Source organism: Terrapene carolina, unplaced genomic scaffold (genome assembly GCF_002925995.2).
Source record: "Terrapene carolina triunguis isolate 2854851 unplaced genomic scaffold, T_m_triunguis-2.0 Scaffold103, whole genome shotgun sequence".
Classification (NCBI taxonomy): domain Eukaryota; kingdom Metazoa; phylum Chordata; order Testudines; family Emydidae; genus Terrapene; species Terrapene triunguis.
Genome location: NW_020664454.1, coordinates 4,582,587 through 4,609,974, shown reverse-complemented (window position 1 = coordinate 4,609,974; position 27,388 = coordinate 4,582,587). Strand labels below are relative to the sequence as shown.

At 40.1% G+C, this 27,388-nt stretch overlaps 1 protein-coding gene across 2 annotated transcripts in view; it reads left to right on the top strand.

The window, feature by feature from the left end:
- LOC112104316 (zinc finger FYVE domain-containing protein 9) overlaps nt 1-27,388 on the top strand; it is a 70,935-nt gene that overhangs the window by 26,680 nt on the left and 16,867 nt on the right. For both annotated transcript variants that reach the window (XM_026651835.2, XM_024196554.3), the window contains exons 4-9: nt 5,852-5,951; nt 12,579-12,755; nt 13,339-13,508; nt 14,460-14,583; nt 16,231-16,353; nt 17,389-17,544. In XM_026651835.2, the coding sequence (XP_026507620.1) occupies nt 5,852-5,951; nt 12,579-12,755; nt 13,339-13,508; nt 14,460-14,583; nt 16,231-16,353; nt 17,389-17,544 (850 nt within the window). The remainder of the gene's footprint in view (nt 1-5,851; nt 5,952-12,578; nt 12,756-13,338; nt 13,509-14,459; nt 14,584-16,230; nt 16,354-17,388; nt 17,545-27,388) is intronic.

Sequence of the window (27,388 nt, the reverse complement as noted above, 5' to 3'; positions counted from 1 at the left end):
GTTAGTTTCTTTTTAAAAAGTCCCTAGACTCTCACCTATTCTTCATTGTTCACATTACTTTAATAACAGGTTTCAGAGTAGCAGCCGTGTTAGTCTGTATCCGCAAAAAGAACAGGAGTACTTGTGGCACCTTAGAGACTTACAAATTTATTAGAGCATAAGCTTACGTGGGCTACAACCCACTTCTTCGGATGCATAAGCTTATGCTCTAATAAATTTGTTAGTCTCTAAGGTGCCACAAGTATTACTTTAATAGAGAATAACTATTGGTTATTCATGATGATAAGAACGATTATCCTTTAAAAGCAGTTTGTTAGTTGATTGTAGCCATTAACAGATATTGAATTCATGTAGGACTGCTATAAAATAACTAAGTGCAGGAAACTAATTTTCAAAAATCACTGCATCAGTAATTTCCATTAACAACACTGAAACCTGTTGATGGGGATGGGAAGTGAGCTATTGAACTGCCAATTTTTCTGCTGGTTAACATAGCTGACTATCTTCAGTCTTTTATGTCCCCTTTACTCGCTTTGTACATGCTACCTCCAGTATTTACCAAAATATATCCTTGCTTTTGAAAAAGTGTATTGACTATAATAAGATTCTCCCAAATTTGATGGATAGGTGAGTGTTGATATGGTTATTAAGAGGAATTGTGTGGGAAGATCAATTAAATGTAATTTTTAAATGTATTTTTATTGTTTGAGAAATGTTTCTTTGAATATTATAACTAAGTTTATTTCTGAGTAAGAACTTATCTTTAGCTATACACCATATAAATTAGATAGGGCTGCATTAGTTTAAATGCAAATATGGCATTTTTGTGATAAAACAGTTCATAAAATATTTGTAAATATTTTGTTGAAGTATAAGTAAATGGCACACACCACTGCAAACAGAAAATCTAAAACTAATTGATCAGTGTGACGGGTTCCCCCTGGGGTGGCACCTGGAACTGGGGTACCACTGAGCCCGTTGACCCACCAGCCTAGGCTCCCTCTCACACTGTACTGCTGTGACAAGCTACAAAGTCCTTCAGACTGCACTTTCACCAGCATACATACAGGTAGGGACACACCTGGCTGTAGTTACAAGCAGGCTCTCTGACCAGCCCCTGCATGGGAAAGCTACTCCCAGCTCTTCAGGCACGCACCCCCTCTGGAGTATAAACCCAAAATTATACCACCTTGCGCTGCACAGGGAACTGTACAACGTAAACTCATAAAATTCGCTCAATGTGGAAAGGAATGTGCAACAGCCTTTTGCCCCTGAGTTATGATTTCCACACACTGGTTTCCAAGTTTATTAACTACAAAAGATAGATTTTAAGTGATTATAAGTGATAGCAAACAGATCAAAACAGATTACCTAGCAAATAAACAACAACCGCAAACTAAGTTTAATATACTAATTCGATTGGATATGAATAGCAGATTCTCACCCTAAGATGATACAAGCAGGCTACACATTAAGGGGCAAGCTGCACTTGCTATACAGCTTGGAATCCTCAGGTGTTACATTCACAGGCTAAAAATCCCTTTAGCCTGGGTCCAGCACTTCCCCCAGTTCAGTCTTTGTTCCTCAGGCTTTTCCAGGGGATTTCTTGTGTGGGAAGTGAAGAACACCCAATGATGTCACTCCCTGCCTTATATAGCTTTTGCATATGGTGGGAACCCTTTGTTTCAAAGCTGGGTTCCCCGACTGGTCTGTGGAAAAAACGCTGCCATTCCCAGATGGAGTCTAGAGACATATTGTCACATCACGTCTTTGTAGAGTCATAGCAGCCATTACTTGGAGGCTGTTTGTAGCGTTCTCAGGAAGGCTCCCCAGGTGGGAGATAAGCTTCTCCTAAGGCCTTTTGTTTTTTACTAATGGCTCATTGACCTTAATAGGCCCTTCCCCACCCAGCTATCTAGACTGAAAGCATCTTGTCCAGTGGGCCTTAACCCAGATGTAACTAAATTTGAAGTACAGAAACATAGTTAATATTCATAATTTCAGATACAAAAATGATACATGCATACAAATAGGATAATCCTATTCAGCAAATCATAACATTTTCTATGACATCTCACATGACATATCTTGCATAAAATGCATCATACCTATTTCATAATCATATCATACTATCTGAAGAATATGGGGTGCAGTGTCTCAATCAGATTATTCAAAATTAATTTTAAAAACACTAGGCTGGCAAACATTCATGAATTACTTTAAAATGGAACATTCATGCATTTTTAAAATAAACATATTAAGGTAAATTTGGTTCATTTAGGGTCCAGTCCAAAGCCCTGTGAAGTCAACTGACTTCTCTGGGCTTTGGATCAGAATAGCGCAGGGAAGCAGAATGACATGAACAGAGGACCTAAAAGAATCAAATTCAGCAAACAGAGATTCATATCGGTCTGCTCCAGGAAGGAGACTTGCAGAAAACATTAAGTGTTCCATATAGCTGTCTAGGTATGACATTTGTCTTTCTTAATAACTAAAATACATAACACTGAATCTGTTCTCCTGGCAATTGTCCAATTAAGTGATAGGACTGTTAATCAAATTACCAGTTAAGTGGGTTCACATTCATATTTTTGCATTTGTTCCATGTTCTCTTTATTTTGAGACTTGACGAAAAATTCTTCTCATGATAGTTCTGACTGGTTAAGCACTCTTTTGGAATAAACACATACTCTTACTAATACAAATAATATTGAAATCCACCAATACTAAATTATGCAATAAATAATGAAAAATAAGTAATACAGTTACTATCTACTTGTACCATGTAATTTAAATCCCTAAATTTAGTGCATCTTTCAATTATTGATGTGTTTAAATGCCCAATCCTACTCCTACCAAAATCAATGAGAATTTTTAATCCATGTCAGTGGAAACAGGATAAGGCCTCTCACTGGTATTTGATTTTAGCTGTCACTTATTTAAAGGGTCACTGTCAAGTAGCTAGGCCATACTTTAGTTTTTTGTGAGTTTACCAAATGACTACAAGCTTTGGGGGGGGTGTTTTAAAGAAAACCAGCTCTTTGGTTTGAACTCAATCATTCTCCTTGAAACCCAAGTTTTAGAAGTGGTATTGTTGCCCTTTGGCCCCTCCTGTTCTCTGCCTGTGGCACACAGTCATTTAGTCTTCTGAAGGCTGTAATATTTTGGTCTAATTCTGGTAGTTGGGTTTGGTGTGTGGTGGCTGTGTAGTATTTAGTGGCTTGTGATGTACAGGAGGCCAGAACAGATGATCTGGTGGTCCCTTCTAGCCTTAAACTCTGAGACTAATTTATTGTTGCTGAATGAGAAAGAAAAAATGAAAATGACTGAAGGGTAAACAGAAATACATAGCTAAATAGACCGCACAAGGGGCAAAAAAATGTAGATTTTTAAAATGTTCAGTGTTAATAATCGAAGAGATTCTGAATCTGAATTGTAACACAACAGTTTCCCTTAAAACTAATCATTGTGGCCAAAAAGTCCTAAGAATAAAAACTGCATTTAAAAATAGTTGGATGGCACCTGGAGAAAGCGTTGCTGTTTTAATTTGTGTAGTAATTGACAAAATCAATGTGAGCCACTGAACATCAGGGAGATGGCCGAAATTAAATATGCATGTTTACCAAACTTTGTTTTAAACTTAAGAACTTGAAAAGTGATGATATATTTTAGGGGAAACTATTCATTTTAATTGTTTATATTTTGTATATGTATTTTCCATTGTCATCTGTAGTGGTCACCTCTGATATCCTTGTGTAGAACAAGTGGAATATTTGTATGTGACAGTTCTGTTCTGTAAGCCAAACTAGTGATTCTCCTTGCACTAAGTAGTAAAACAAACATAAAACCTTGTAACTGCACTGTGTAAGCTTGCTGCATTTAGACAAGCTGCCATTTTCTGCTATGTGAAATACTAATTGCTTGACAGTTGCTTTCAAATAAATATATATATATATATATTGCTGAAAAACAGGAAAGCACACTTCACTTTCACCTTAAATATTGTTTATATTTGATTATATACAACACCTGCACTCCACCTACTACAAAGTTAAAGATGCCAATGAGAACAGATGTTAACGTTTTGTCATTCTACTATATATTTCTGTTTAGTATTTAGATCATAGAAATCATTGTGCTTGAAAAGCCTTGTTAAATGCAGACTGTAATCTTCTTCAAAGGGTCCTGAATTAGAAATTAATTAGTTTAGTCCTTTGGTCTGTGGTTGAGGACATTGATTTTTCCATGTTCTGTAATTGTCCTCCTAGTTTAAATCTGAACTGAATTTTCCAGTGGATAGGCTTCCCTGAGAATTGAAATGAAGCACAATATCTCAAAATAAATTACTCAGAAACCAGTGCTGGTAATATTGCTTTAAAAGCTGGTAAAGTATAGCTGACATAATTAGAAAAGGAAATGTTACAATTTACACACCATTAGATGAGATCACCCAGGTGACAAAATTGTTATTCCAGCTCTCATCATTTGTATGCTAAAATCGTGTCTCAGGCTTGGGCCTCATCTCTACGTTATAAACTACAACATTGTTACAGGACTTATTTACAAAATGGATGCCCCTCGTTACAACATGGCCAACATTTTTAGTGCACACTGAACCAAACTCTGTCATTTTAACTGGGCTAGGAGGTAGACAGACACTATTATGTTTAACTGTTGGAACAGAGTACTTTGACTCACTTGTAGTATAGACTGGGCTTTGTATGTAGTTTTAAAATGTGCAAGATTTAGAAATGTTGCAATTGGGGTAGGAAAAAAGTATAGGATTACATGAAGGTCTATGAAGATTAAAAGAAAGATACACTGTTAATTATGCATATGAAAACCAAATAAAATTGAAACTACGTTGGGTTGAAATCTAATGTGTCTGATGCGTCTAAATTTCATATGCTTTAAGCTGTTTTTCTGCATGAAACATGCACTCATCAGTGGCTTCATATGCCACCTGAACAAAAGCCCTAGGACACATAGGGGAAGACATTGACTTTTTATTTAAATACATATTGTAAACCTTAAGATAGACTGGCCAGAATCTTGTCTGCACTGGAGAATTTGGGCATTACAGGCAGCACTGTATTGCCACATAGGTAAAGTACCTCATGTCTCCATACAAATGTTTGTAATGGTGCTCAGGCATTGCCATTGTTGTTACAATTGCACTTTCTTGTAGCACGCTGCCCGGGGTCACTGAGCTGTTAGTCCTGGTGCAGGTGGAAAGTACTGGCAATGAAGCTACAGCGTTCTAGTTGGTCCTTCCAGCACAAGTCATGCAGTGTTCCCCTTTAGCAACCAGCGTGGTGTGGGATGAGTCTTGTACATTTGAACTACTGAGAGTTACAACAGTGCAGGTCTCAAGAGTAGAGACAAAATGGCTGTCCTTTCTTCTGAAATGTATCTCACTCATCCCTCCCCCTCCCCATATCCAGTTTTGGCTTTGATTTAAGTGACCAGAGAAACGGCTTGAGCACTTTCCCAGTGTTGTGTTTTAAACATCATTCATTCCAGAGAGCTGTAAAGGTGGCCACTATGGGATTACATATATGATTTTCCTGGTCCATTAGCCATTATCTCAAACCTGCATTTTTAAATTACTCCTGTGGGGAGTGTGTACATTTGTATTATTGCAGATAGCGCTTACTCCAGTAGGATTACATGAGACTGACACTAGGTCATTTGATCTTAATCAATTTCACTGTGACGCTGTTGGAGGATTATTGATAATTTCCTTTCTAATTTTGCACCTTCTAATGTATTCAGTGTCTGAATTAATCTATTTAAATTACTCTTATCATGAAACATTGAGTGATTCAATATGTTTTTTCTTTTGCTTCAGGTTTTCTGTGCAGCATGCTGCAGTCTGAAATGCAAGTTGCTGTACATGGACAGAAAAGAAGCCAGAGTGTGTGTAATCTGTCATTCAGTACTAATGAATGGTAAGTAGAAAGATAGGGACTAAATGCAAAGTTTTACTGGCTTTGTGTTGGTCAGTGGCTGCAGTATGCCTAGCCTATTGAAAACACTATATTCTTGCTGGCAAATCTTTAAAAATGCAAAGGCTCTAGGGAAGTCAACTTGAAATCCTTGTGAGACTTGGGGACTCTTGTACCACATGTAATTAGGGAAACCTAAAAAGCAGGTAAGGTTGCAGAAAGATTAAGAGTTTTTTCATAAAGCACCCTGCTTGGATTTCAGAAAATTTGTTTTGTATGGAGGAAAGTATGGAAGCTTGCTCTGCTTGTTTTCTTAACAAATGGCTGACCTGTTACCCTCTCATACAGGAGACCAAAGGGAAGAAACCCACATTTGTGTCCCTTTCTAGACTACATACTATAGGGAAATCATGAAAGTAATCTTAGTTCACAAGAGGATGCTACTTCATTTCTTATTAGCTGACCTATTAAATAACATCACTATTGTTAACTCCTTCGTGTCAGAGAAGGAGGCCTGGTCTAATGGATTGTGTACATGAAAAACTCCTGAGGTATAGGCACAACTAAATAACTCTTGTGTTCTGATCTGGGTCCAAGCAAATTACGGACAGAACATGAGCTCTGAGGGAGATGCTGGGACCAAAAGGGCTAATACAATCCTTGGATGTATAAACAGGACTATTGAATAGAAGTGGGGCAGTTTATATTACCTCTGTATGTGACACTGGTGCTACTACAACTGGAATACTGTGTCCAATTCTGGTATCCACAATTCAAGAAGGATGTTGAAACATTGGAGAGGTTTCAAAGAAGAGCCATGAAAACAATTAAAGGATTGGAAAATATTCCTTATAGTGATAGACTCAAGGAACTCAATCAAGTTTATCAAAAAAGAAGGTTAAGGGGTGACTTAAGCACAGTCTAAAGATGTACATAGGAACACAAATTGGATAATAGGCTCTTCGCTCTAAGAGGCATAAGTGTAACAGGATCCAGTGGCTGGAAGTTGAAGATAGCAAAGTATATACTAGAAATAAGATTCAGTTTTTCAACAGTGCGGGTGATTAGCCACGGTAAGATGTTCCAAACGCTTGTGGTGAATTCTTCATCACATCACATTTTAGACTCAAGATTGGATGTTTTTCTAAAATAAATCCCGTAGTTTAAACAGGAATTAATTTAGGGAAGTATTATGGCCTGTGTTATGCAGGAAGACAGACAGTGGTCCCTTCTGGCTTTATAATCTGACAGTCTCTGAAATTACTTAGGCCAGGCTTTTCAGAAGTGTCCACTTTGGGATGCCTCGATTTTTGTGTTCCCCCTTGACACTTCACCTAGAGCTTGATTGTTCAGAGGACCTGAATACACCTGGAGGTCCCATTGACTTCAGCTGGAGTTGTGAATGCTCAAGTGTGGCATTCAAAATTTTTGGGAAGATTCCATAGCTGTTAAATGGGAATAATTTTTATCTATCTCAGAGGAGCGTTAAAGCTTAATTAATGTTTGTGAAGCAATTTGAAAAAATATAAAGTGCTAAATATCAACATCTTCCACTGGTGGCTATAAGCAGCATGATAAGAAATTGTAGTTTACAGTAACTAGGAATTAAAGGTAGGCACAAATATTACATTGGCTTTTGATGAATTATCAAACACGTAGATGAACACGATATATTGGGGATGAGTCAACGTGGCTTTTGTAAAGGGAAATCGTGCCTTACAAATGTATTAGAATTCTTTGAGAGGTCAACAATTATGTGGACAAAGGTGATCCAGTTGATATAGTGTACATGGATTTTCAGAAAGCCTTCGACAAGGTGCCACACCAAAAGCTCTTAAGCAAAGTAAGCAGTCATGGGATAAGAGGGAAGGTTCTCTCGTGGATCAGTAACTGGTTAAAAGATAGGAAACAAAGGGTAGGAATAAAGGGTCCGTTTTCACAGTGGAGAAAGGTAAGTAACTGGGTCCCCTAAGGATCTGTACTGGGACCAGTGCTGCTTAACATATTCATAAATGAGCTAGAAAAGGGGGGTAACAGAGAGGTTGCAAAATTGGCAGACAATACAAAATTACTCAGGGTAGTTAAATCCAAAGCTGACTGTGAAGAGTTAAAAAGGGATCTCATAAAACTGTGTGACTGGCAACAAAATGGCAGATGAAATTCAGTGTTGATAAGTGCAAAGTAATGCACATTGGAAAACATAATCCCAACTATCCATACAAAATGACGGGTTCTAAATTAGCTGTTACCATTTGTAGCTCCTGCCCCTGCTGTGCTGACAAAGTCACTCGGAGACCCTGGGTTTCAGTAACCACTGGTGCCGTTTATGAAAGGTGGTGCTTCCGCCACCTTTTCACCATACACAGCTTGGATTCTAGTGTCTGCACCCAGGAGGGAAGAGCTATCACTCTGCTTCCACTCCCTCGCTCCCCCCCCCCCCTGCTTCCTTCCTCCCAGCCCCCGGCTAATTGGACAGGCAGCTGACTCCCATTCACCATTTAGGTGCAGGTTTTCTTTGGCCAGCTCCAGTTTACTTCCCTTATTAGGCGCTGGTGTGACAGAGGGCTGAGTCAGTAGTTTTTGCCCAGCACCCTGTCACACACGCCCCCCTCTTCTCCAACTGCCAGGTTCACCCATCCAAGTCCTCTTCGCCCCCTACTGGGTGCAGCCATATGGGGGAGTCCTCCCTCATCTTTCCAGTGACCTGCCGGGTCTTCCTTGTGGGGTTCAGCTATCCCCCACCCACAGAAGCCACATTGCGTGGTGGGTGGACGCTCCCATAGCTCTGCCGCCACCCACGGGTCCTCTCACCATTCATACCCCCAGGAGTGTTCCCCTTCCTTTTCTCCCTTTGCCTCTGAGAGGGGCTCGAGGCTGATCCCAGCTTTTCCCTGGACACCCAAGACTTCAGGTTCCCAAAAACCCATCAAGCGGGGCCTGGTCTCATCTTTCGGGGGTCCCCTTACAGGGAGTTCTGTTAGGCTCTTCAGCTCCTCTGAGGACCATGGGGCAGATACCGCCTCTATTCTTTCCTTCTCCCGGCCTTCCTGACTCGGGCTCTGTACTCTAGGATTTTTTTGCTTCAGAGATCTCTTCCTCGAGGGGTCTCCCCCTTTTCCTACCGTGCGCCTTCCTCCCCTGACCTGCTTTCCCTCTTAGGCAGGGGTCCCAGTTGGTGCCCACCACCACTGGGTATGGCAGGCTCTCTACTACCTCAACCTGTTTCCAGCGGAACCTGTCCTGGACCTCAAGGGGCACCTGGACCATTGGGCACTGCCTCTCATCCCCATGGATGCTCTCCAAATTCACTTCGGCGCCGGAAATCATCCATTGCAGCTTCACCAGCCCCCTGCTTACAAGAGAGCAGGGTGAGGCTGTATCCACCAGACCTCACTGGGGTCTCCTCCCCACCATCATGGGAATGGCGGACAGTTTCCGCCCCTTCCCCTATCCTCCAAAGTTGGTCCACCCACAAATCTCTGCAAAGCCACATTCCATGTCCGGGCAGTCCCCCTTTTTATGTCCCGGTCACCTGCTCTGCCAGCAGATGAGCGGCCTGGTCCCAGTGGGAGCTCCCTGGTTGTTCTCCCATTTTTAATCTGGACCTTTCCTGGTCGGGGGTTCCCTGGCTTTTCTCCCGGTTTCTTCTTCCTTATATGGGTGTCTTCTTTCCTGGGGAAGTTTGCCTCTGCATACTCCTCCATCAGTTTTACTGCTGCCTCTACCGTACTGGATTGGTGTCGTCTCAGCCATACCCATATGTTCTTGGGGAGGCCATGTAAAAACTATTCTCGGATGAGCACGCCCATGATCTCCCCCTCTGTCTGGGCGTCAGGTCTCAGCCATCGGGTGGCCCAGTCCATTAACTACTGGGTGAATGCCCGGGGCTGCAAACCCCGTGTCCACCTCGCCGCCCGGAACCTCGGCGGACAGCCCCACCCGATCTAGGATGGCTGCCCTTACTGCATCATATCTCCTGGCCTATTTCTCACTCAGGGCCATATAGGCCGCTTGGGCTTCACTGGCCAGGTAGGGGGCCAGCCGCAGGGCCCAGGTTGTCTTCTCCCATCCTGCCTCACAGGTCACCCAATTAAATCATTAGGCAGCAGGTTTAAAACCAACATAAGGAAGTACTTCACACGATGCAGTCAACCTGTGGAACTTGGTGCCAGGAGATGTTGTGAAGCCCAAAAGTATAATTGGGTTCAAAAAAGAATTACTGTAGATAATTTCCTGGAGGATAGGTCCAGCAATGGCTTTTAGCCAAGATGGTCAGGGATGCAGCCCCCTGCTTTGGGTGTTCCTAAGCCTCTGACTGCCAGAAGCTGGGACAGGGGATGGATCAGTCGATAATTGCCCTGTTCTGTTCATTCCCTCTGAAGTGTTAGGAACTGGCCACTGTCAAAAGACAGGATACGGGGCTAGGTGGAGCATTGGTCTGACCCAGTAGGGCTGTTCTTATGACAAAGGTGCTGAGAAGTGTTACATTTTAGATAGAGAAATTAATACATTTCAGAATGAACCGAACAAGAACAATGAAGTATGCATGTGTTTGGCCAGAGACTGCTGGCTCCATTTGGTTATGAGTAGGATTTGTTTTTGTTTTGGAGAAGAGAGGAACCTGAAAATATTTTCGTTGAAACCAAATGTTCTTGTAAAGAGGTATAACAAAATTGATCACGTTACAATGATTTCCTTTTAAAAGCTTTTCTGTTCTGTTGCCAGCACTGATACACATTAGTGGTAGACAATAGTGACACCACTGCTTGTTTTATTATAGGGAAAGCATTGCCTGCATACTAGCATGTATCTGCTGCTGGGCCAACTTGTCATCTGTGTTTCTGTCCATCTGCAGTGCTTTGTAATGATGATTTCCTTTTGCTAGTCAGTTGCCTGTCAGTTCATTTGACCAGATCTAATCTTACCTGATCCAGTCAGTTTCCGTGCAGTTCCAGATTTTTGTAATTCAGGGCAGTTCCAGACTTTTGTCATTCAGTGCATTTTGGGTTAGTCATTCTTTGCACTTGTATGGATTATACTTTGGATGTAGTTATTTCACTTGGTTGCTGAATTGGATTTTCATTTCACTATTTTTTGTTTAATAGTGCTCATCCATAGACATCCATTAAGTATGTGCTTATTTCCGGTTCCTGATGCCATCTTTGCCTGAGAAGGTATTTCTAGTGGATAACTATTTCTGAACTGACACAGGCTGTGATGAAGTGAAGGAGAGAAGATTGAAACAAAACTGCTCTAGGTATCCCAAGAAGGCGATCCTAAGGATATCTGTTTCCTTTGTTTTAAGTCTCCCTCCTATATGTCCGGACTCTGTATTGACACTGAATTGCTTTTTAAAAATCGTTGAATCTGCCCTTTCTCATCAAATTGAAATGTCCTAAAGGGCTCAAAATCCTTTCACTGGCTCTGCATTGTGTTTATAAGTTGATATAATAAAGAGCTATTTTTCTTTGGTGTCCTATTTGCTTTTCTGTGGTTAAAGATGTTCATATATAGCTTAGTTTATCTAGCACCTTTCATCTCAAAGGAGTCGAAAAGCTTCACAAATGTTTTTTTGAATACAGTATGTGATTGGTTTAGGTACCTGTGGCTGTCCTGGAGAGACCTCGGGTACCTTGTATCAGAGGGGTAGCTGTGTTAGTCGGTATCCACAAAAACAATGAGGAGTCTGGCGGCACCTTAAAGATGAACAGTTTTATTTGTTAAATAATCTGTTCATCTTTAAGGTGCCACCGGATTCCTTGGGTACCTTGATGCATATGTGTTATTATTTGAATATATTTATTTGTAACACATTCGTTTATTTGAAGGGGCGGTGTGCTCTGCTGCGCGTGTGAATCGCATGGTTATCTTGCTGCACACCTTTTTATGTGTTTTTGCCTATATAGACAACCAAATAAATAGCTCAGTTGAGATCCAGTTCTGCAGTGTTCTCTGACTAAAAGAGAAGAGCTTGTTCTCTGACTGACATTGTTGACTTAAAAGTGGTGTGTGTTGTATTTAAACTAAAAATCATGTGGGTTTTTTGGGTTGAGTTAAAGTTCAGGCCATGTCTTCAAAAGTTCACAGCACACAAACTTCTTCAAAGTTTGAAAAATAAGGTGTTACGGTAGACTGGTTTATTCTGGATATAAAAAAATACAATGTACTGTACTCATTTGCAAAAGTAAATCTGTTGCCCTGGTGTTGTGTAACCTAGATTGCAATATCTTTGGGGTAAAGAGTGAGACTTTTGCCTGTCTGTAGAATGTCGTGTAACCCTCTGGTAATGTATAAATAAAAATTGATTTTTCAGATCCTCTAAGGAGACGACAAAATGACGGATAAGGAACTAAGTGCCACTAACACCAAAATATATAGCTAACAATTTTGGAATACACTTCCATGTAAGCTGAGGTTCTTATCACAGAACACCAATAGTCTTTCCATGTATTTTGTTCTTTAGTCACAATTTCACTGTGTAAGTCCTCTCTGTTTTTAATCAAAGTAAGAAGAGATTGCCCAGGGTAGGTGGAAAAGCCCAGAGCTATTGGAGCTGTGAATTTACCCATCATCGTGGAGTGTTGCGTACTTAGATGTACATTCACATTTCTTGTTTTCTGTTTGCTTTAGCTCAAGCCTGGGAGAACATGATGAGTGCCTCAAGCCAGAGTCCTAACCCTAACAATCCTGCTGAATACTGTTCTACTATCCCTCCCTTGCAGCAAGCTCAGGCCTCAGGAGCCCTGAGCTCTCCACCTCCCACTGTGATGGTACCTGTGGGAGTTTTAAAGCACCCTGGAGCAGACAGTAAGAAAAAACTTTCACTCTTTTTTCTAAACAAGCTTTGATTAAATGTGAATGTGAATCTCTGGTAACACACCCCTTTCAAACCTTGCAGCTAAGGACACTTGTCATGTGGGTTGGGTCAAAGGGAAAGAGAAATGCAGACAGGAAATGTATGTACAAATGTAATTTCCAAACACATGGAGATGATTGAGCCTAATCATGCTGGCTGATATTTCTCTAAAGTACTTAGTGTGTAGGAATTATATCAGAGAGCCCCATATATGCAATAAAGTGTTTTTTTTCTTGTATTGATTAAGTAGATATCTTATTTTCGTAGTCTAGGGAATCTTGCACAGTTACCATCTTACCACTTGTTCCTCCCATCTCTACTGTGTATTATAATACTATCAACCCACTGACCCTGGTGCCCTTCTGCCACCATTTGAATTTGTATTCAATATTTGCCTAATACTGTGAATCTGGATTTGTCACATCCCTGCTATCATTGCTACTTTTTACATTCGAAGTAAACCACTTCACTTTTCTTGAGCGACGCTTCCATTTCATGTTGCTGTGAGATTTTGAACTCTGTTTTTCTCACTAGTGGCTCAACCCAGAGAACAAAGGCGTGTTTGGTTTGCTGATGGGATATTACCTAATGGAGAAGTTGCTGATGCAGCAAAATTGACAGTGGCTGGGACGACTCCTACAGGAACCCTAGCAGTGTCACATGATCCAACCAAGCCTGTGACCAACAGCACTTTATCAGTAGAGGTGAGGAAACATTGTGCTGTTTATTTTTCAGAACAGCATCGTCACGTTGTCCTGGATGGTACATTCAGTTCTATGGTAATTTAAGTGAGACTGATACGTGCAGTCTGTTGATTTAAGATTCTCTTTTAGTAATATGTATGGCTTATGTCCATGCTGACTTTGAGGTTTGCAGAGAGCTGAAGCTGGCTATATATTTTGGAATAAGCCGTTGAATTGCATATGCCATTATGAAGTAGCATTTTAGAGCTCTAATCCAGTATCAGGCCACTACTGTGCAAGGAGTTTTCCAAGCTTTGGGTATACAGCCTGTCTGTATGGATAAAGGGACGGGCTTAAATTCAGCCGGAGCGGTCCGGAACGGAGCTCTGGTAAATATTTTCAAACTCGTGGGCAGAAGCTTGGTGTAACCGTAGCTGCTTTGTTTCTGTTTTGTTTGTACGCGTGTTTATAGAGAGAGGAGGTGCTGGGTCTGTCTTAGTCTGTGTCAGTGTCATGTACCCAGGGGCGGCTCCAGGCACCAGCGCACCAAGTGTGTGCCTTGGGCGGCAGGCCGCGGGGGGCAGCCTGATGGTTGCCGTGAGGGCGGCAGTCAGGCTGCCTTCGGCGGCATGCCTGCGGGAGGTCCGCTGGTCCCGCGGCTTCGGCAGCTCTTCGGCGGCGGGCACGCCGAAGACGCGGGACCAGCGGACCTCCCGCGGGCATGCCGCCGAATCCGCGTTACCAGCGGACCGTCCGCAGGCGCGCCGCCGAAAGCCGCCTGCCTGTTGTGCTTGGGGCGGCAAAATACATAGAGCCGCCCCTGCATGTACCGAGGGTTAACTTGTACCTCTGATAATTCTATAGAGTGGATATACCTCGTTCACCTACATCTAGCAATCTAAGGATGAAGTCTACCCAGCTCTTGCTTTTTTTTTTAAAAAGCTGTTCTTTCTTATTGTTTCCTTTTTGTAGACTGATAACACTTCTGGATTCTCGGGCAGTATAACTCAGGTTGGCAGTCCAGTTGGCAGTGCGATGAACCTGATCCCTGAAGATGGTCTTCCTCCAATTCTGATCTCCACTGGAGTAAAAGGAGGTGAGAGCTGTAGGGGTAAATGGACAGCTATTTGTGACATTTACTGGTGGCAGCTTAACAATTCAGGCTGCCACATATAGATAGAAAGTTGGATCCTGGATATAGCCTAAAGATATTAACGATGAATACTAATGTGTAGTTAACTGGCTTGGCACTAGATAGTGCTCACAGGCTTCTGTAGAAAACATCGTTCTGACAATGAAATTACTATTAAAAGTAAAATACAAAGCAAAAAAAAAATTGAGCCCAGAAGTATGTGCTAATTTCCTTATTAATCAGACTGTGGGGAACATTCAGCAGAGAGATACATTTTAATTAGTCATATAAATATTCATGTTTCCACTCTGTGAAATTTTCTTGGAACTTCTGCTTGGTTGAAGGTATCCCAAAATATATAATTTAATGACATCATAAATACCATTGGTTGTGATGAGACTTCTCATACTTGTGAGTATCTTAAGTGAACCAGGAAGTTCTTAGGAGAGCGTTAGCATGTATTAGTGGCCTTAACTCACTTTTCACTTTTTTTTTTGTAGTTCCCCTTTCAAATTTGTGTTTAGTTCAGCATATTTCTAATTAGACAGTAAGTAACTTTATCTAGGATATTGTTAAAAAAATAAGTAAGCATACTTACATTTTCAAAACCAGTCTGCCCCCATGCTGTATTAGCTATTCATGAAGCTGCCTAATTATTGAACCTCTGTAACAGAGAGAAACTAGTAACCTAGCTTTACTTAATTAAATTGCAGCATGCTTTTCAGCACATGAGCCAAATCTCACAAGCCCAACAATTTTACATGGATATCATCAGTAAATCATACTTTGTGTATGCTTGAATTAATTCAAATGTCATTGTGCCTGGTTTGACTTACAACATTTTAACCACCAAGTGGACATTTAAATCAAATGTACAAATATTTCAAATATACTTTTCACAGTAGTGAGGTGAACTTTCTCTCTAGATGTTTATAGGTGGCAGGATAACAAACACCCTTCCAAATTCCCCTTATTTCTTTAAAAAGCCACATTGCTGACTTGTAGGCAGGAGCACAGATTACTTCAACAGTTCGGGTGTTTATATTTAAACACTCAGTTCATATGGATCTAATCAAAGAAAGTGTCTATATTTTGAGTATCTTACTGAATAAATTTGAGACACAGGATTTGAACCTTCTGTTCATTTTTTTTATTCTCCCTCCTTTGCTGTTGTACTGTAGGCTGTTGCACTTGATTGTAAGCTCTGTGACTGAAGCTCCTAGGTGCTACCACAATATAAATACTAAGTGTTAACGTTGTTGGGGTTTTTTTTTTAGCATTTCACATTGTAGTCTACACTAACACTTGTTTCTAAAAGGAAGTCAAAAGTTTGATTTTTCAAGTTGTTACTGCTATTGATACAAATTAGTTGATAAAAATTAAGGCTGGAATTTTTAAAGGGGCCTGAGGGAGTCAGGTACTCAAATCATTGAAATTTGAAAATCCCTGCCCCACAAGTATCAGAACAAAATAAATTTTAAAATGTCAGGTAAAATGTAAGTGAATCAAACTGTATACATTAGAGTGATGTCATTGCTTAGCTGATTACTTTGCTGAGTAGATTACTGTCCAAATAAGCAAATGACTTCACGATGCGTTTCTTTCTTATAGACTATGCTGTAGAAGAAAGACCTTCTCAGATCTCTGTGATGCAGCAGCTGGAAGATGGCAGCCCTGACCCTCTTGTGTTTGTTTTAAATGCAAATTTGCTGTCCATGGTTAAAATTGTGAATTGTAAGTTATTTTTTTATTTAATAAGAGGGGGGCAAAAAGATTGTATACGTATTCCTGGTTGAAAACACAGCATTTGATATTTACTACCCACAATCTGTGAATTGCTGCATGGAAGTAAAATGTACTATATTTTTATTCCTATTAAATTATAAAACGCACCGATCCCTTGCTCTAGGTTGGATTAGTCCAGTTTGTATTTTTGTATAAAATTATCTGTACATGCGCCTGGAGCATCCTACATACCCATCCAACCCAACAGGGCTCACTATTATTCACCAATCCTCCCCTCATTGTTAATCCATTTGAACCCTTCTCATATCTTGGGAAAACAGATAAATCTTTCAATGATGCTCTGAAAACAAGCAGGATTGTGGCTCTGTCAGATCAGGGGGTGAAGTGAGTTCCATGGTCAGACAGCCCTCGCTGAAAACACCTGGCCTCTCAGATCATCTGGTCTATATTATGGAGGGGGTATGAGTGGGGAGGCTTTTAGTTTAAGTGCCTCAGTTGGTCTCCACTTTTATTTCAAAATAAAAAGCAGGACACTTTTGTAGCAACACATTTTTAGGGTCACTAAATGCTCATACAAAAGATAAAAAATGCACTTTTAAAATGTGTGCTGGTTTTGCTACTCTCAGCATCTGACTCAACAGCAACATGTTCATATTTCTTGGAACATGTCCTACATCCCCTTTCCCAAACCTCAAAGCAGTGTAGTGGCCCAGTGGATGATGCTATGCACCATCCGATTAGCCATCGCCCTGATTCCTCTACCCCCATCCACATTCCACCCCTATTTTGGAATGTAGACCCCTGTTGTATTGATCTGCTCTGTTGTGTTCAGGCATGTTTGTGTGCAAGATTTGGGTCATAGAGCCTTAGGTATCTTAGTAGCAAGTGCCAGCGTTATGCAATGTTAGTGTAATTGATTTTTTTTAAATGTGCTGTCTTCCGATAGTGAAGTTTGGGCATGGCAAACAGATGTTGAGTGGAAATCTACTTTTTCCAGCCTGAGTCATGTTTTCCTCTCTGCAGATGTGAACAGGAAGTGCTGGTGTTTCACTACAAAGGGAATGCATGCAGTGGGGCAGTCGGAGATAGTGATTCTCCTGCAGTGTTTACCTGATGAGAAGTGTTTGCCGAAGGATATCTTTAATCATTTTGTGCAACTTTATCGGGACGCCTTGGCAGGTGGGAACGATTTCTATTTGAAATCTATAGTAGGTGACTTCAATAAATAAAATTAATGGACTAGAGAATTGCTTTGATAAAATTGAGAATTTATTTTTATCTAAAAGTAGAAAATGTAGTGATCAAAGTTGGTAGTGATCTGAGTTCACTTCAGTTATTAGTATTCAGTATTAGTATGATATTCACTAAGGTAAATGGGAGTGCAGGAAATAAAGTATCTACGCTCAAATTGGAGAAGAGGGTAGCATTGCAGTAGCAACAATTATATTGAAGGGGAAATGCTTTCCTTCTAAGCCCCTTTTGCCAGCTGTCTGTAATTTTCAAAAAATTATACTTGGATAGGATTTTTTCTTGTTGTTTTTTCAGCTCAAAAGTGACTCTCTAAGGTAAAATTATTTTCAGCCCTTACTAAGTTCTCAAAGTGTGAAAGTGTGTAGGGGAGGGCAGGGGAACTGCGTCTGAGCCAGGCATGCACACATGAGAGGGGGTAAGGTGAATAAAGGTCCATCATATGGTACTACAGCATTAGGGCTGGAATAGTCGCCATAAAATCTCTCTGCAATCTGTAAAGAGGGATTCTTCCATGCATTTATCTGGTGCCTGGTCTGGTATGCCAGGTGCTGTCCTCAGAATTTGAGCAAGGGTTACATAAATTTGGAGTTGGTAGCTCTAGTTTTTACAGTGTCTAGCACAGTGGGCTCCAGACCAGGGCTCTTGGGCACTACAGTAATACAAATAATATAGTAATAATTTCAGTTTGCAATCAGATGTTTTTAACACATGGAAATAAAATGCAAGAAATCGTTAATGAAGCATTGTGGTTATGGTAAATGCACTAAAATTAGGTAATTCAAAATTATGATTTCCTATAGTAATTGTAAATTGGCCACATTACAGCATAAAAAATGACGTCATAAAGTAATGTTATGTATATATGTAAGGCATGGATGAATTGCAGTTGCTGTAGGATTCATACCAGAATTTCCTATCTTTGATACATATAAAATCCCAACCATAAAGTTGTATTAATATAGTTTTTTGTACCTAATTTAGATATTACTGGACAAATGGGCTGTCACTTTAACAATTGCCACTCACAAGAATCCAAAAATCATTGGTCATAAAGAAAAAAAATGATGGTATAAAATATCTAGATATGTTAATTTATTTTGTACTCCAGGTTAGTCCTCTAGAGGAGAAATCGTATTGCACACAGGGATTTATATTAAAAATTCATATACATGTACAGATCATCTATTGCATGTTCTGTACAAAGTATTGTAAATAATCATCCAAAGCTCTCTTTGAATGATTGATTGAATCCAACTGTTAAGTGAGATAATGAAAAAGAGGGTCTCAAAATATCTGTCTTTTTACAACAAAGGCCAGCTTGTCCAGTGAAGGTGCTTGATACAAAATGTACCATTGTCACATGGCCTTACTGGTTTCAGATATGGTGGGAATAAATAATTTCCAAATCTGACTTAACCAACAATGCAGAAACGTTGTTGTCTTCTAACTATGATGATGTGTATATTGCAGTGCTATGGTGTACAATTATGCTACATAATTTATAACTTCTACATAATGTATTCTGAGTCCTATTTTTAGCACTCTACCGGTAGTAATTTGATGTACTACACCGCAGTGCTAAGAGAGGTAGTGCTAGTTTTACAATTTTTAATCAGAAACCAAACTCCAGCACTTAGAGTTCCCAGTTTTGGAGGTAGTTTTGAAAATACTTATTGCTATATTTCAGACTTGTAGTAGAAACAAGTTGTATCTTGAGTAGCTGTATGATATAAAAATGATTCTCACTCAGGCTTTAATAAATCATGGCATGCAGGATAAATTCCCACAGCAGCATATAATGCATTCTTTACATATCCATCCTTTCCTCTCCCGAAGTTATGTACCTATGAGAGAAATAAAATATGCACTCATAAATATAGGATACTTGCAGACTTAACTTTCCTCTGGCTGCTTTCCTCTCTACTCACCAAGAGGAAAAAAAAGTGAGGTGCCATGAGAATTTCTCCTGTGTGACTGTAATTTCTTGGGTGTTGTTAACAAGCATGCTGGTTATTACAGACATGTCTAAGCTTCCAATTTTGCCCATTTTATCAGAGGTGCTGTACCCCTCATGTTTATCAGTCTGTGAGAGTGGATTTGCAGTGAATGAGAATTTATTATAGAAATTAGAGACTGCTTGAAAGCCTGCCTAGCAATTTTATTTCTTGATTATAGTATATTTATTTGAATTGGTGTTGCAGCCAGGGAACAGAAGTAATTTTTTGTTTTTTGAAGAAAGTTTGCTGCAGAAGGTAAATAGGGAGGAACATAACCATACTGGTTATCAATATAGTATCTTGAACAGCTAGGATACAGAAATTGGTTACTTAGTTTTTGTCACTGAAAATATGTGATAATTATTTTTGCTAGATTTAGGTAAGTAACAAGAGATGTGCACAAACCTTTGGTGAATTTTCAGGAAACAAAATTAAATGTACGTGCTAGCTCTTCCATCTCAGTTCTTCACTTTTCAACTCCACCTTCATGGAAGTAAAAATCTTAAATGTTTTTAATATATATATTATATATAGGGTAAAGTTGCATAAAACCACATTTAGTGCAGTGTTGATGCTAGTTTGAAGTTTCTGCTTTGAAACTGCAATGATTTTCTTCATAAAGCATTATCAATTCACTGTAAAGCTGGGGTCTGTTAGGTGTATAAAGAGTTTTTAATTGCAAAACTGCTGATATTTTGAAGAAAAGATACAGGGTTCCAGTATGGATTGTATGCATAGAAAATATATTTTAAAATGCAGGGCTCCCTCTCTCCTCCCCATCATTTTGTTTCCCCTCTGGCCCCTAAAGGCTTTGTTTGTTGTCAAGCTCCCTGCTGAAGTGTTGCTTTTCTTGTTTTGAAATGGTAGGCTAATGGTTTTCTGTTGTAGTAGTAATCCCATGATGATGTCTTTGTGTTGGATATAAGCCCAGCAGGAAGTCCAGTAAGTTGAGAAATGAGAACTTTGTCCATGTTACTGGCTTCTTTGAAGTAGCCAGGCATGCTAATTGAAAGCTGCTCGACATGCCTTAGTACACTAGCTTATCTTTTGATGGAATATAATAAGTACTTCCATTTTAATATTGACTAATGTAAATCTGGGAACAGGTGATTTAGTTCCACTGCCTAAAGACATTATAGGTTTGTGTAAGATTTTGTTTAATTTTTATTACGTTTTTCATTAAATGAGCATGACGCATTAAGAGGAGCAACATAGAAGCCAAATACAAAGTTCATATATAAAGATGTACATATAAAACCTGGATAAATGAGATACGTTTCATATACCTTCACTTCCAGACTGTAATGCACAGAGATGAATGCAAAACATACATTACTTAGGCACAGACACAAAACCTAGGGAAGACGGCCACACCATGGCATGAAGAAGAGATGAGGCACAGAAAAAATCTAGTGTGTTCAGCTTTATATTTGTTTTCTCAAACTTGGCATCTTCTAAAGCATGTTGCACCAAAGTGTTAGATATGTGGTTCTCTCCTGTGTATGTATTTGGCCCTCACTACCATGCTGTCTGGTTTGTGTCTCACATTTTCAAGCAGAGAGTATGAAATTTTTTGTAGAAATTCAACTGGCCTGATTTCCCCCAAGTATTATTGATTCAGTTCTATTGCTGCAGGATTAAGTTGCACACATTTCCACCTTTATGGATTGGCATTTAATCTTAGGCAGTCCTTGATGGTGATTACTGTTCATGATGAAACGAGGGCTGACTGTACAACTGAGGCAGCTCCCACTCCACTTAATTGCATATTAACATATTAAGAAAAGATACTGGGACCAATTCTCTGACATGGAATTCATCAAATGATATGGAAGACATCAGTAATTTTAAAAAGCTCCACCCATATGGTTTCATTGAGCACTAAGCAGGGATGTCTCATTTTGTATGTAATAAGGATAAGGGTACATGAGAATATACTAGCACCTAAAAATCTGTTTGTAAATAACAAGGTAGAGAACTTGAGTTAGAAGCCAGTCTGTCCTCAGTTAAAATATGGAAATAGCTGAAACTGGAAAGTTGTTTAAAGCAAGTAATGAAGAAACACGGTGGTCCTTTCCTGGTATGAACTAATTTAACTGATGAGGTCAAAAAGTATTGTCTAATAAATATACAAAATTTGTTGCTCATTAAGCGAAAAAGACCCAGTGAAGAACTAGAGAGAGTCGGAATAGGCCCTCAGGAGGAGAGTCACACCAATGGACTGGCGGGTGATGATTTTTTTTTTTAAAGAAATCTATAGAGCTGCTTGGGATTTAAGGTCAAGGGTAATCCAGTATAACAGAGTACTTAGTTGGTATTGAACTTCTGCAAAGCTGCTTTAGATGCATCATGCACACCTGTGGCAATTTATAAAGAATATTAATCTGATTACATCACATGCACGCGGCAACTACTAGCAAAGGCACCTTTCTCTGTATTTTGGAACTACTCTAGATTTGTTTCTTTTTACAAGGAAGTTCTAACATAGTCTAAGTTAAATTATATGCTTTTGAGAAGGATAGCCTAGTTGAGGTTCCTTTATTTACAATTGCATTTTGGCTAGAAGCTTCTGAAATAACTACGTGTTGTGTGCAGAGTAAATAATAGGATCTGGCTGTGGTTTATGGTAACAGGGTATTGGATGATTGAGTTGTAGTTTCCACTCTTGCTGGGTTTATAACCTGACTTTCAATTTGGGTTGGGATGAAAATTGTCCTGAAGGCAGCCAAAGTATGCATCCCTCGAGCTGTTGCCTTCAGAAGGCTGGTGTCTTTCACTTCTGATTCAATACTTGGCTTCAGTCACAAATGGAAATGTTTGGTCTCTTCATTATCTCTGTTGGACAGTAATCCATGTCACAGAACTGTACAATAGTATATAGCTTTATTTTCCTATTGTCTTTTGTACAAACAGTACATGAGGGAGATGTATAGAATTAAATAGTTACACTTAAAATAATTCAAAGACTCATATATTTTAAGGCTAGAAAATATTATTATGATAATGTAATCTGACTGAAGAACTTCACCCATAATTTTTGCATTGGGCTCATAACATTTATTTGAATAATAGTAGAGGAGAAAAGATAGGCAAGAAAGAAGAGATGTTTTCCGTGATTTGGAAATGGGCACAGAACCAAGACACATACTTGAAAGCTGTTTCAGAGGAAAGAGAAAGCTCTTTCATGGGCATTTATTTTTCATAATTTTCATTCACTATTTAAACTTGGCACCTAGACGCATGATTGGTGCACTAGAGCCCCCATCTGCTGCTTCCTTTGTTCCCTCTGGTGCAGTGAATCAACAGAGAGAGGAGGGGGAGGGCACGGGGTCCATTGGGGTGTCTGCCCCTTCTATTTATAGTCCTGTCCTCTAAGAGGCATTTCCAGCAGGGAGCATGGCGCCTGGGAGACTGTGTGGATGGGAACCCCATGCTGCTGCTTTGCTAAAAATGTAGATTTTCTACCCATGCCCCTTTTCCTGCCAATGAATAGCCATTTAGCAGGTAATGGCCCATTGACCTTGTTTAGACCTGGCTGAGGCATAAGCCTACGCCTTCGTCTCTGAAGAACTGGTTTGGCCACTCCCCAGACTTGGAAGATATTTAAGGCCTTGTCTACACTAGCTGGGTAAGTCAAACTAAGTTATGCTACTCCAGCTATGTGAATAACATAATTGAAGTCAACGTAGCTTAGGTCGACATACCGTGGTGTCTTCACTGCGCTGCGTCAACGGGAGACGCTCTCCTGTCAACTTACTCTTACTCTTCTTGGGGAGTTGGAGTACTGGAGTCGAACGGAGAGCGCTCTGCCATCGATTTAGTGGGTCTTCACTAGACCCACTAAATCAACACCTGCCGCATCGATTGCAGCAGCGTCTCCCTGGTAGTGAAGACAAGCTCTTAGTAACACCATACAGTGGAATTGTATACGTTTGCATACATTGTTGCTACACACATTTTACCAGGACAATAATGACCAGCAAATTGTGAGTTTTCAAATGATACCTCACAAGGCATACTTTATACAAAGATTATTACAATAGTGTACGAGAGGTAAATACAGGGGTACAGTTTGTCACAATATGCTTAACTGGTTAGAGTGTTTTTACTTTTTAACCTTTGAGAGTTCTTTTTTAAATGGGGTGAAAGTTTCTAGATGATAGAATTTGCAATAATTTGACAGTGTAGATTTCTAACACATCCGTGTGTGTGTGTGTGTAAAACTCAAATTTAACTTGAAGATGTGATCATAGAATCAGATCCTACTGAGTGCCTTCAATTCGAATTGGCTTTTTGGGGAAATGAGTCCTCAACACCTTGCAGGATTAGGCCCAGTGTTAAAAAAGAGAGCCAGTAAAGCAACATTATTAACAATGTTCACAGTTTCTGAATATTGGTCCAAAAAAGGTTAAACCATACTGAAAAAAGCAAGAGTTGTATTGAGGTGGGGTTGCCTTTCTGCCTTCCCCCTCCAGAATTCCAAATGGATCGGTATGGGGATATACCAAGGACTGAACACTTCTTGGTTGTTCATGAGTCCTATCCCATGGAAACATTGCCATCAGCAGCAACAGATTGTCATTTCATATGCAAAGAGTTAGGATTCCTGTACTTAGCTGCAGGAGGCAGTGAGATGAGGCTTCTGTTTACAAACATGCCCTACTAATTAGCTAGAAGTCCAAACTCCCAGGGACGTACAGAAAAAGGAACATATGATGATTGTGCTGGTCTGGGAGAGCTGCAGAGACAGTGCCCTTGGTCGATGAGGGCAAGAGAGGAACATCTTGTGTCGCCCTCAGGTGAGACTCTTGGAGCAGAACCATGTGCAGCCCTGGCTTCAGAGAGAATCAGTGTGACTTGGAGCCTTCAGAAGTGAGTTGATCCAGGGACTTCCTCCAAACTACTGTTGGTTAACCCTTCCTTTGCCAGATAAAATTGTAGTAGCTTTATCTATTTTTAACACACCGTAATTTGTAGTCATTTGAAAATGGCTTTAGGCTGTTTCATAACAAAATCAAGAAGCCTTGTAACTGGCTGCCACATCTACAGTTCAGAGTGCTGATATAGCTACTTCGATGTGACTCAGAGATTTTACTAACTTAAGACCCAGTGTTCCTCTCAACTGTGTGGCATGGAGCAAAACATTAGTAACTGCTTTAAAATGAACATGAATGTTGCCTTAAATTAACAGTAGTCAACTAGGGGACAGTGGGCTTCAGAGGCACGGACGGCTATACACTGTAGTAGAAGTGCGGAGACAGAGACCAATGCCTACACAGTGATCTCTCTTAGCAGACCTGCTGACAGTTGTGAAGAAAATTCAGCAGCAACTATTGCTTTTTAGATGGCAGTTAACTTCCCCTTGACACTCTCTGTTCCTCTTTAAGAGGGGGGGGAATGTACAAATGTAGAAGGACAACCAGCAATAACATACCTATCAAGTCAACCATGCTACTGGAATAAAGGAAGCCCTGGAATTGTTGCAGAAGAGCTGGCCTTCTGCATGGATGTCTCCAGACCAGTGGTTCTCAGCCTGTGGACCAATCAGCAGACAGCAGCAGCCCATGTGACATTCTCAGGGCCGTTCTGGTAATATATCGTGTGGATGTGGCCCGCATAACATACAGAGAGCTTCATATGCAGCCCACAGTGGTAAATAGGTTGAGAACCACTGCTCCAGACCAAAGGGATTGGTGCCAAGATTCCTCGTGGGTCTCCAGAGATGGCATGAAGGCCAGACCACAGTCCCCTTCATGAAGTTACTGATCTCCCCTCCCCAAGAGCAGCACGTGCTGCCTTTGTAAATCCTAATAAAACACAAATTCTGACATTCGATAAGAATGAGAAATGTTATCAGATGTCTCTATACATTATTTAAACCTTGTTGTGCCCTTCAATAAAGGGAAGCACATTCATGTATTTTGTGTACACGAGCTGTGCGTGTTACTACTTGATGTTTTAATCAAAGCTTTGTTTAAATGTTGCATAGCTAGTTATATTCTTACAACAGAGAGGCCAAGGATAAAATGAGCCAGGGAGACTGAACTTCTCTCCCCTCGGGTGGTGGTCACCCTAGTCAATGGAGTTGAAGCACATGTGGAAACATTTCCTTGTGCTTTCACAATCCTTGCTGTACCTGTTTTGTAGATAAAAGTCAGTCTCGGGGCTTGCTGGCACCTTTCATCAACACTTGCATCCTCTTACTCTCTGTTTAGAAAAGGGGAGGGGGGGGAAGAATTTTGTATTTGCCAAAATGAATGACCAGGATGCATCTCTTGATTGGTGGATACTAATATTTTGTTAAATGTTTTCTTAATTATCTTATCAACTTTAGTTCATAAGATGATTCCATCAGACACATTTTCCTTATTAGGATCAAAGAATAGAATTTTGATTTAGAATTAGTGATATTTCTTCTGTATCAGTCTCAGCTGCAATTTACATAAAATATACTAAACACTCTCTTGTGTAATTCTTCAACTGACCCAGATCTTCAGAATGTTTATGTGGGTACTGTATCCGTTTGTGTAAAATTTAAAAAAATAGACATTACTGATTTGGCCAAGTGTATTTGTGCTGTTTTGCCGCAAAACTCTCTTCCTCTTACAAGTAGCAACATCTGAGGACCTGATTAATTAAATAAACGTGTCCAGTTTCTGCATTGGAGAGTCCATGTAAGGTCATGAAAGCACTGAAAACAGGTTTTCTGTTAGGGGTTTACATAGCTTGAGGCACTGTGGAAGCCAAACTTTCAGTGGATCCCTAATCTCAGTGTAATACACCTCTTGAATTGCACCTCAGTAACAAAACTGAAAGCAAGCTCCATTCATACTCGAGGTGCATATCGAAGTAACTGTCTTTTTTTCTAAGTATGACTAGATAGCATAGTAAACATGTAATCTATCCCCTGATGTGCATATACAAATTGAGAGTAAGGGTGTTGGTGCCTGTGTAGCTGTGTGCATAATCCCTGATTTACACACATGCATGGACCTAAATATCAGGCAAGTACAGAAATGAATGTGTGCGCTCTTTTGTATATGTGCTTCTACAAATCTGGCCTCATAAACGTTTCAAGACTCATGGTGCTCATGTCACAAGTGGATATTAAGTGGAGCAGAATTGGTTTTATTTTTCTAAGGCCTCGTCTACACTAGAGAATTAGGTTGATTTAACTACATCGGTCAGCGGTGTGAAAAATCCACACCCCTTAGTGGCATAGTTAAACTGACCTAAATCCCTATGTAGACAGCACTAGGTCAACAGAAGAATTCTTCTGGCGGCCTACCTACTGCCTCTTGGGGAGGTGGATTACCTACGCTGAAGGGAGAATCCTTCCCATTGGCGTAGATAGTGTCTACAGTGAAGTGCTACAGCTGCGCCGCTCTAGCATTTTAAGTATAGACAAGCCCTACGTTTTTAAGCTTTAAGATCTAGTTATATCACGTTGACCTCTAAGATGCTTGGGAAACCCAAAATGAGGGACACCACTGATGCAGCAGATCACGAAGCTTGACATGATGTGGGAATCGCTTATTGAATGTGTAAAACTTTTCTAAACTTGGTTTCAAGGACTGACATAATTTGCAATGGTTGAACAAATCTGTTGCCTCCCCAATATGTTTTGATGCATCTGTAGTCTGAGGTGGAAATTTCAGCACAAAGATACTGTAGAATAAGGGGTAACTTGAACATTCTTGGGTAGCAAGTATTTTCATTCTGTAATGTGACTAATGGGAATTAACTAAGGATGTAATTCCGGGAAGAAAAGTGTG